Source organism: Stigmatopora nigra, chromosome 5 (assembly GCF_051989575.1).
Source record: "Stigmatopora nigra isolate UIUO_SnigA chromosome 5, RoL_Snig_1.1, whole genome shotgun sequence".
In the NCBI taxonomy this organism is placed as follows: Eukaryota; Metazoa; Chordata; class Actinopteri; order Syngnathiformes; family Syngnathidae; genus Stigmatopora; species Stigmatopora nigra.
Genome location: NC_135512.1, coordinates 12,274,906 through 12,285,915, shown reverse-complemented (window position 1 = coordinate 12,285,915; position 11,010 = coordinate 12,274,906). Strand labels below are relative to the sequence as shown.

At 35.3% G+C, this 11,010-nt stretch overlaps 1 protein-coding gene across 2 annotated transcripts; it reads left to right on the top strand.

The window, feature by feature from the left end:
* Positions 1 to 590: 590 nt before the first annotated feature.
* ak4 (adenylate kinase 4) lies at positions 591 to 7,755 on the top strand. 2 transcript variants are annotated; one of them, XM_077717226.1, is made up of 5 exons: positions 591 to 1,096; positions 1,989 to 2,108; positions 4,463 to 4,635; positions 6,747 to 6,865; positions 7,296 to 7,755. In XM_077717226.1, the coding sequence occupies exons 1-5, from the start codon at positions 955 to 957 to the stop codon at positions 7,417 to 7,419; spliced, it is 678 nt and encodes a 225-aa protein (XP_077573352.1). In that variant the 5' UTR covers positions 591 to 954; the 3' UTR covers positions 7,420 to 7,755. The 2 variants fall into 2 exon arrangements, with proteins under 2 accessions (XP_077573352.1, XP_077573353.1); XM_077717227.1 differs by having other exon boundaries at positions 950 to 1,096; positions 1,940 to 2,108.
* Positions 7,756 to 11,010: the final 3,255 nt, after the last annotated feature.

Genomic DNA, 11,010 nt, shown 5'->3' with positions numbered 1-11,010 from the left:
TGCCCTGCGATTGGCTGGCCACTGGATCAGGGCGTCCCCCGCATTTGGCCCAAAGTCAGCTGGGATAGGCTCCAGCACCCTCGGCGAACCTGGCGAGGGTAAAGGCATATTGGTGCCTCTGCATTATTAGACCCCGATTTCTGAAATGAAATGTATAGAGTGAGATTCTTTAACATAATAATTTCCCAAACATCAAATAGATACATACAACAATATATCATATAGACTCGCCCACTGTGGCCTCTGCTGGACAATTTGGAGTAGTGCGCCTGTCACGGGACAGCAAAACAAAAGTGAATTTGAAGAATTCATTTCTTTTCTTTTCTATGAAACTATACGTTTGAACTCCTATCCACTGCAATATCTTTCGTTTTGGTATTGAGTCTTTTATCTTATTCTATTGGCAGTTGCAGAAAGATTGTACATTTTATGTGATTTTCTGATGTATTATATCTTTAGTAGACAAACATAAGGGGGACACTTAGCCATCACAGAAAACTAAAATGAAAAAAAACTACAGTTACCACTTTTCCCTGCGGCTAGCGTGACTGTGAATCATTCGTCCGCATTTTTCCTGGATGATGTGCGCAGTAAAACGGGGCGTTGTAGAGTCGCTCGCGTCCATTCGTGGATAAACTATTTTTTAACGACGTAGGCTACCGTAATACTCCCAAAAGAAGACCTTGAAGAAAAGGCGGAGACACTTTATTAGTCTCAGTTTTCAAATGGGCACCGAAAGAAGTATTTGCGCAATGATTGGAGTACTTCCGAGATAAAAACAGGAATTTCTTTTGCCATCCATAAAAAAAAACATTCGAGCGACGGTTTTGCCACTCATGCATGGAACTTGTTGGGAGTTTCCCCTTTTTTGGTTGATACTCCTGCAAAAAAAAGTAACGCTTACGTCAAAACGAGAGCACTTTTATTTGCTTTTTTGAAGATACGGAGAAGGACATGGCTAAACTGTTCCGAGCTGCTATAATGGGTCCTCCGGGATCAGGTAAAGGAACAATATCTAAAAGAATTGCGCAAAGCTTCGGCCTGCAGTATTTATCCAGTGGTCATTTCTTACGTGAGAGCGTAGCAGCCAAAACAGGTAAGATGAACTTGAAACCTGTCATTTTTTTCTAAATTATCCCCCCCCCCCTCATTAATTTTACCAATGATTTTTATTTTTGGATTGCATTTCAAGCAAAATGTCACATTACGCAAGTGAGAAAAACGTTGAAAATATCTCTTAAAAAGCTTTCGAGTCGTACAGGAACTAATTATAGATGTTTGAATTTTATTTATATATGAAAATATACATGCAAGATTATACACAAAGGCTATTTTATCGTCCGTTTGCTTGTCACGAGTATTGACGGAAGTGCAGTGAAATTTGGGAAATTGTTTTTATTTTACTTAATTTTTTTTCTGTTTCTGAACGGCTTTATCTTAATTGGGATCGCGGGGGGTGCTGGAGCCCATCGCAGCTGACATTGGACCAGTTGCGGGGGACACACCCTGTATCAATATCCAGCCAATGGGAGGGCACGAGGAGACAAACAACCATTCATGCTCACACTCATACCAAAGGGCAATTTAAAGTGTCCAATCAGCCTACCATGCATGTCTTTTGAATGTGGGAAGAAACCGGAGTACCCGGAGGAAACCCACGCAGGCCTGAGGAAAATATACCAACTCCAGACAGGTGGACCGACCTGGATTTGAACACAGGACCCCAGAGCTGTGAGGAAGACACGCTAACCACTCATAACTATTGATTATTCTCCATAATGCACGTTAGAACTTGGATAACCAATATTTATATTGAGTCTGTGAAGTGTCGATTTGATGCTGACCTGAAGTTCTCACTTCAATTCTCACTTAAAAGTGTTTGTTGCCCAAATTTTGCCACTTCCGACGTCCAGCAGCTGCATGAATCTTTGCATTTCAGAGGACTCAAATCCATACATGAACTATATTATATGCCTGATGTAAACCAGAGGCAGGAGTACAAGTAAAGACATATGTGGAGAAAGGCATGCTGGTTCCTGACCATATGATGACCAGGCTGATGATGCCCAGACTGGAACACCTAAGTGGCCAAAGTTGGCTTTTAGATGGTAAGGAAATATCTCCTTTTTCATGTTTTTTAAGTGTAACCATGCCGTTTTTCCACAAAGGTTTCTTTTTCAAGCACACTCTTATGTATGTATGCTATGTAAGAGTATAACTTATTCATGATGTATATAGAGTTAGTAATGGCTGGTCTTCCTCAATGGTGATTGGCTTACTTGTTTCCACCCCCATCCTCTCACGCGACTTCCTAAGCAGAAAGGCATGCGTGGGCTAATACTTTTACAACTGTACATTTTAGGCTTTTGGTACTGATACCACTCCCATGTGGTCTCTGCCCAATTAAAGCAGTATGAATGGATGGCATGCGAAATGTATACTGAATTGTCAAACAAGACCAGGGATATATGCATATTTAAAAAAAAAAAAATATAAATATATATATATATATATATATATATATATATATATATATATATATATATATATATATATATATATATATATATATGTATGTATGTATGTATGTATGTATGTATGTATGTATGTATGTATGTATGTATGTATGTATGTATGTATGTATGTATGTATGTATGTATGTATGTATGTATGTATGTATGTATGTATGTATGTATGTATGTATGTATGTATGTATGTATGTATGTATGTATGTATGTATGTATGTATGTATGTATGTATGTATGTATGTATGTATGTATGTATGTATGTATGTATGTATGTATGTATGTATGTATGTATGTATGTATGTATGTATGTATGTATGTATGTATGTATGTATGTATGTATGTATGTATGTATGTATGTATGTATGTATGTATGTATGTATGTATGTATGTATGTATGTATGTATGTATGTATGTATGTATGTATGTATGTATGTATGTATGTATGTATGTATGTATGTATGTATGTATGTATGTATGTATGTATGTATGTATGTATGTATGTATGCATGCATGCATGTATATATGTATATATGTATATATGTATATATGTATATATGTATATATGTATATATGTATATGTATATGTATATGTATATGTATATGTATATGTATATGTATATGTATATGTATATATATATATATATATATATATATATATATATATATATATATATATATATATATATATATATATATATATATATATATATATATATATATATATATATATATATATATATATATATATATATATATATATATATATATATATATATATATATATATATATATATATATATATATATATATATATATATATATATATATATATATATATACTCATATACATACTTATATATACTTATATATCAGACTTATTTGAAGGCATAACAGGTAACTGCTCTTTTCGAAGTTAATTATTGTCTTGTATCTTTAATAGTGGACAAACATTGATGAACACAAGTAATTGTGTCACAAGTTTAAATGTGCAAGCGGGATCTGTAATTGTTAGACATTGTCTGTTTGAGGTTGACTAGAGAAAGGAGCAGTCACACAATAGGCATTTTGTACCTCTTCAATGTTAAGAGACTAATGTACATTATACATCACTGATTCATAGTTAAAACACCACACATGAAGTTAGAATGGTACATGGAAGTACTGGATGTTAACCTTCCCTCAATGTCAGATAAATCCTCTTCCTGCCTTTGTCCATTTCCCACTACTCTATAGGATATTTCAGTAGCTTACTATTTGACCAATGAAGACTTTTCTTATAAACTAATGAAATGCATTTTAAAATGAATGAAGAAGACCATTGTATATTTTCACAAAATTGTCCTGAAAAAGATTTTTCTTCATTTTACATACCAAATAGGCCACGTGTCAAGTATAGATGTATATAAAATTTCCTGATTTTCCCCCTCTTAAATGAATAATTGTATTTTTTAATCAATTTTTTTCTGTGTTTTTAGTTCAAAAAATATTTTTGTAAAATCTAAAAATATATTTGGATTGGATTGGATAACTTTATTCATCCCGTATTCGGGAAATTACATTGTGGCAGGTAGCAAGAGGGTGATTAGACAGAATAAACAGCATCAATCATTAAAATCATCAAATCATTAAAAGCTAAAATTAACATTATTTTTAGATCTATAAAAAACTGAATATTCAGGGCTGTTAGTCCAGTTCTTTTAATCCATTTATAAAAAAAAAAATCTAAATATTATATCTAAAATGTTCCGGCCCAGATGAAATCGAGTTGACGTTAACGCGGCCCGCTACCTAACCCAAGTCTGACACCCTTGATATAGGCAATTGTTGTGGATAATATAACAATTAATAATTATATATAATAATATATAATGTGTCCAGTTGGATTGATGGCCTCGCCGAATTACTCTTTTTAATTTATTTATTTTTCTCACCAGGTTTTCCACGGACACTTACACAGGCCCAAACCCTAAATAATATGTACCAACTAGATTTGGTAATCAGTCTCAACATCCCTTTTGAGACTCTTAAGGACAGACTGAGTGACCGCTGGATCCATCCAGGCAGTGGTCGAGTTTACAACATGGGGTTCAACCCACCCCGAGTTCAGGTCTGTAAAGCCAAATCATGTACGCAAAGTGTTTGAATATTTCAGACTTCCTCAGAGATAAATACAAATAAATGCACAAACAAAGTACAAACAACAATACAAACAATATTACAATGAAATACTAAACATATGGAGACAATAACATTAACAATCCGTAACTGTCACAGGATTTGAAAAGGCATTTATTAAAAAAAAAGTGCAGCAGCCATTGCTCCAGCCAATAGCCGTGAAATGGGATCTCTAATACCAGGCTACCAATCTCAACGTAATGCCCAACAATGATTATCCATTTACCGCAGAATTAGAGATATCACTGTAAACTACGTTTAAAGTATATTGCAATAATTCATCATGAACTACAGAATAGATACCACCAAAAGGCACAAGATTTCAAATTGACAATGGCAACTAGCAAAGCAACATTTCTATTTTATCACTTACATTTAAATACTCTGTTGGTGAGATGGATTAAGGTGCGATGCTTAGAACTGCGTCCACAATGTACATCTAAATGTACATTGTATTGTAAGTACAGATTGTTTATATAGGATTTATATTGACTTGTTTAGAGTGCACAAAGTTCTTTACCTTGTCACGCATTCACCCTTTCACACACATTCACATACTTGTGATGCTGGTGCCTTGCAAGATGCTGTTGTAACCACAGGGTGCAAATTAGGGTGCAGGGTCTTGCACAAAGACACTTGATAATGGGAAGTTGTCCATTACAAACAGCAACACTGCCTTTTTAAAAGTTTTAAACACAGTGACTGGGGTTTTAGCTAAAGCCGTTTTTAAAAATATTTCCATCAAGCACACTTTATTTGATTCAATGACCCAGTGTACCATCCTGTGAAGTAAAAATATTTGCTTACAAAGTCAACAACACAGAAACACAACGGACTACAATAATCTGTTTTCCTCACGCCACTACAGGAAAATGAGTCATAGTCATAATATTGTTGTGTAACATTTCCATGTAGTAAAAGGGCAGATCATATGACACAAAAGGACACTGTGTTTCTCATTTTAAATGTTAAACAGTTTTGCATGTAAATCATGAGCAAAAAATATAGGATACAGAAAAACTTATGAGATCAGTCTGAAGTGTTTTTATCTGCGCTTTAGAGTGTCCTGAAATGGGTTGGTACATATTTTTGTAAGCCTCTTCAATTATGTCCCTGCTGATGTATATGCGTGTGAATTTCCATATGGAACCACATTTATAGAGTATCATTGAGAGTAATGTATAAAAATTAGTGCACACCACTAAACAAAAGTTAGCACTTAAAACATGCAACAATTTCAATAATTTGACTGTAAATAAATGACCGTCACTCCTGTTTGATGGGCCGACCCCTGGCTTCTAAAAAACCTAAAGAATATACAGTCGTACATCTACTTACTAATTTAATTGGTTCCTGAACTTTTTTCTTAACTTGGATTTTTCGTAAGTAGAGTAGTACATTATATTTAAATTCTAAAATTAGTTGTACGGTCCTAAAAAAAAAAAAAAAAACTACAAACCAAAACCCTTTAAAAATTATCCAACTTTTGTATGAAAAATGTGACAAACAAAAAAAAATGCTAAAAATCTTAAAAATGTATTAAAACGAATAACAAGCATTCTGTTACATGTTATATTGGTGCAGTAGTACAGTACGGTAAAGGGGGAAGCTGACAGCACATAAACACACATTTAAACAACTTCAAATTATAATACAGAACAACTTAGCATTAAATATAACTCTGAAGGAATGACAGTCTCTCCATCTCGTTGTTTAGTGCAGAGAGGTCATGCCAAGGAATCGTCACTTTTAATGCTTCCTTCTGCTTCAGTAGCATAGCGATGTATTTTTTGAATAACACGGCCCGCTTATTAATTTCATTAACACCAATAATTTTAAATAAAGTACTTTGTGAAGATAAACGGCGGGCAAAAGAGAGTTGTTGTTGTTGTGGGAGGATGTAAAGCAGCTTGCAATGTTAACGGGACAATTTCAAAATAAAATAATGAATACAGGACTTTTGTATCTTCTGCTGGTCAAAAAATTTCATACCTAAAAGCATTCTAAAGTCGAGCCCTGTTGTGGTCTGACTCTGTGTCAAAGGGAGAAGATGACATCACAGGTGAGCCACTGATTCAGCATGATGACGACAAACCAGAAGCTTTGATGTCCAGACTAAGACATTACAAAGATGTGGCTAAGCCTGTCATTGACTTATACAAGTCAGTATACATTTTTTTATCTTGAAAATCTAAAGTTGATGTACAGTTTACATACGTATACCAGTAGTGTCCATACTTTTTGTCTTGAGCTACTTTTCAAATGAAAACCCAAACCCTACCTCCTTTTCTTCTATTGCCAAAAATATATTTGGCATACAACAATTGAAAATGTGTCTGTCAACTTGCATTGACTTGAAACTGACTCAGAATCAAATCTTTGCTTTAAAAAAAGTCATCGACTGTAAATAGTATTTATTGACATCTGTACATGTGATTGCCACTCCATCTTTCCCTGTCTGTATTTCCTCTCAATAAGTGTTATGAAAAGTGACAAAGTGCCCCAATATTCCGGTAGGATGTAATTGGAGCTTTTTATGACCTTTTATGAGAATGGTAAATTGCGGTTGTAATTTGTAATCACTTTACACAGGTCCCAAGGAATCCTTCACTCATTCTCTGGTACAGAAACTGATAGAATTTGGCCATACATCAACTCACTCCTCACCACTAAGATGCAATCACAGCCTGATGCCCATCAAAGCCAGGCACCCTGATTATTTTTTAGAGAGAAGACCACAAAATCAAGAAAAGGGTCGATTGTGGAATAATCCTCTTCAATAATGGATTGTTTGTTTTTCTGGTTCATCAGAAACAGTGGCGTTGAGGAGAATAAGCATCTATTCTGTTTTTACAGTTCTCATTTAAACATATAGACAATTTGAATTGTTTCTTTAAATTTTGAAATTGGATGTAGATTGGAGTAGATTTATTGAGCTGTGACTGTAATGGGAAACAACAACTTGGTGGATAATGGTGCATAATCCCTGTGTGTTTGTGCTTGTAAATAATCTCATTGGAGTAAAATGCTATTTGGTGAATAGCTAATCGGATCAATAGAAGCTATTCTTCTAAATCTTTGGTGTTTACTTGCAACATAGACAATCTTTTTTGACAGTCTAAATTGGGGTTGGATGCAAAACAATGGGTCATGACAGAAAAGTTAGGTTAAAGGAAGAAAATAAGAAATGAAAGAAAGAGAAATGAAGAACCATCAAAACATGTTATCTTTTGTCCTTCCACAAACTTTAGTCTTCATTCATTAGCTCACACTGCTAACAAAGTTCTCAAACCTGTTGTGTAATGCTGATTATATTCATTCAATAGTTGAATTTAGAAGTGAGCAATTCTTCCAAGTTAGTGCCACAGTGGCAGAGAATTTAGCACATCTGCCTTACAGTTCCACTATCAATGGTTCAATGGCGGTCTCCAGGGTTACTACATGAAGTTAACATGTTCTCCCCATGTCTGTGTGGGTTTTCTCCAGCTGCTCCCTTTCTTCCCTCATCCTAAAAACATACACGGTAGGCTAATTGACCACTTCACTTCGATGGTCCCAAGACATGGCAACCCTTCTACTTTTCATAGTTATCTGAAATAGGCTCCAGCACCCCCATGACCACGATAAGCACGTTGAAAATAAATTAATGAACTGTACTAATTTAATTCAGCATACACCACATGGAATTGTAAGTTCATAAAGCACTTTTGCAGCATACAATAATAATTCATGACAGTGAGGAAAAAAGGCTTAACAATTATGCCAAAAAATAGAAGGACGGGATGAACAAGGATGTTTCTTTAATATTCTCAAAAGGTATGAAAATAACTTTGAGGTTGTTGGTCAAATTAATGATAATCTGGAGTTTTTTTTAACAGGCAAAGCAAGACCGTGGGCTTTTCACGTTACATAACAAGGGTCAGCTATGCGATATATATTCTTTTATGATGTTACTGATGTGTATAGAGCTGAATTGTACACAGCCACTGAGACAGTTATGCATCTACAACTTTTACTACACTACTGCGTCATTGTAATAAATTCCTTCTGCTCCATATGGTCATAATTACAGACCCCCACATTTGTTCTTTGTACCTCCCTGTGGCCACCAAAAACATGTAAAAGAAACAAAAACACACTTGTGAATAAGCCTTAGAAACTCACAAAATTGAAGACTTAAGTCATTATTCTTCACAAGTTTTTTTTATAAAGTTAATTAAACAGATTCATTACCGTATGCTACAAATGTGAAATTAAAAAAGAAAAATCTGTGCCTTTTGTTAGACATTTTGCTGTACAGAAATAGGTGTGTCTGTCTTTTGTATGTTGAATGGAAATTAATTTCATTGGGTCATTTTTAGGTTCACTCTACATGTTTTGCAAATTAAGCAGATGCTACATAACTGCTCCCAAAACCAGTTACAGGTACTTGTTGCAATTCTACTCTATTATGATTGTGTTTAAAGGTGTGTTTACTTGTTTGAATAAATAACAAGAAATATTTATGCTTAGGGCAGCCCGGCGGCTGTGTGGTTAGTACGTAGGCCTCATAATTCTAGGTGTCCTGGGTTCGAATCCAGGTCGGTCTGCCTGTGTGGAATTTGCATGTTCTTGTGAATGGGTTATTTCCGGGCACTCTTTCTCCCACATTCCAAAAACATGCATAGTAGGCTAGTTGGACACTCTAAATTTTCCCTAGATGTGAGTGATTGTCCGTCTTTTTGTGCCTTGATTCGGGGTGTGTCCCCCGAATGGGATAGGCTCCAGCACTCCCTGCGAACCTTGTGAGAATAAGCAGTTCAGAAAATGTATGAAGGAATGTTTGTGATGAAAATCTATTACAAAAACGTTCAAGTATAACTATGCGGCACCAGGCAGAGTCCCAAAGTGGCTATTAGATTTATTCTCACAAAGTGGAATTACCACCATTGGACAGATTATAATCCATCTCTCAATGTTCCTCTGACAACCTATAAATTAATTGTTCCTCACCTTTAACTAGTTAATTGTGCACACTGCTCAACATGTTTAAGTCTGCCTCAGTGCTTGCTGCCTTGTGTATAAATAATGAAATATTTGACAGTGAAATTGGGTTTTTCCTCATAAGAAGGGTACATACAATGACGTTTCAACATCCTAACAGATTTTGAGAATGTCAGAACCCATAACCAACAACATACTGTACACTACACGTCTAATAATATCGACCAACAATAGTCGGTCTCCTTCCACAAATATTGGTTGTCATGGTTTCATAACCAAGGATGATCTGTGACAAACAGAATGGGCTTTGAGATTTCCTAAATGGTTTTTGCTGCTTTTCAAAACACACTAACAGAATCTGGATTTGCCAAAATCAGTTTCATACAAACGTAACAATTTGTCTTCCAATATTTGTGTACAGCGCTTTACTTTTATCGGCATTTGGAATATGAATCTTCATAGTGACATCCATTCTGAGACACATTTTAACACAATTAAAATATATCCATGGCACCTATCAAAATGAAAATTGTCAATTTAATGTCATAATGTGAACAAGAGAATTCTGTATTACCCTAATGGTTCAGCCAGTAGAAATGGCATGTTATTTAAAAAAAAAAAATCTTTATACAAGCTGTTAACAATGGGTGACTATGTCTATGCAAAATGTCAAAATTTGTTGGGAGGTAAAGTTTCAAGTGAACACACCCAGGCTGGATTCACTTAAGGTCATATTTGCAACTAAATGGGTGTGTTATAAAAGTATTCAGGCAGTTGATTACACCACACTGCTTTTGTGTAAGCCATTTTTGCATTGCTATTGCTTAATCTTGTTACATTCCAAGTCAATAAAACAATTATCCTGTCTTATAAAATCTGTGTTCATGTGATTTATTTGACCTATAAAAAAATATGTTTCTATAATATTGGCAATGTCAAATTTACCACTGCCTTTGAAAGGGTTTGCTTAGATAATTCATTCATTCTTTCATTTATTAATTTTCTGAACCGCTTGTCCTTACAAGGGTCGCAGGGGGTGCTGGAGAGAATCCCAGTTAACTACGGACACCAAGCAAAGGACACCCTGAACTGGTGGCCAACCAATCGTAGGGCACAGGTAGTCAGACGAACATTTACGCTCACACTCACAAGGGCAAGGGTGTTCAACCAGCCTTACCATGCATGTTATAGTTAGTTCCTGTAAAAAACCCATGCAAGCCTGGGGAGAAAATGCAAACTCCACACAGTGAGGACTGACGAGGGATCGAAACATCAACCCCAAATCCGTGAAGCCGAGGGCCTAACCACTCCTCTGCCGGGCCGT

What these genes read in the sequence shown, in the direction of transcription:
- ak4 (XM_077717226.1), top strand. Translation starts at nt 955, where the DNA reads ATGGCTAAACTGTTCCGAGCTGCTATAATGGGTCCTCCGGGATCAGGT. An exon ending in CCAAAGTTGGCTTTTAGATG is followed by an intron (nt 2,109 to 4,462) that starts GTAAGGAAATAT and finishes TTTTCTCACCAG; the next exon opens with GTTTTCCACGGACACTTACA. An exon ending in CCTGTCATTGACTTATACAA is followed by an intron (nt 6,866 to 7,295) that starts GTCAGTATACAT and finishes CACTTTACACAG; the next exon opens with GTCCCAAGGAATCCTTCACT.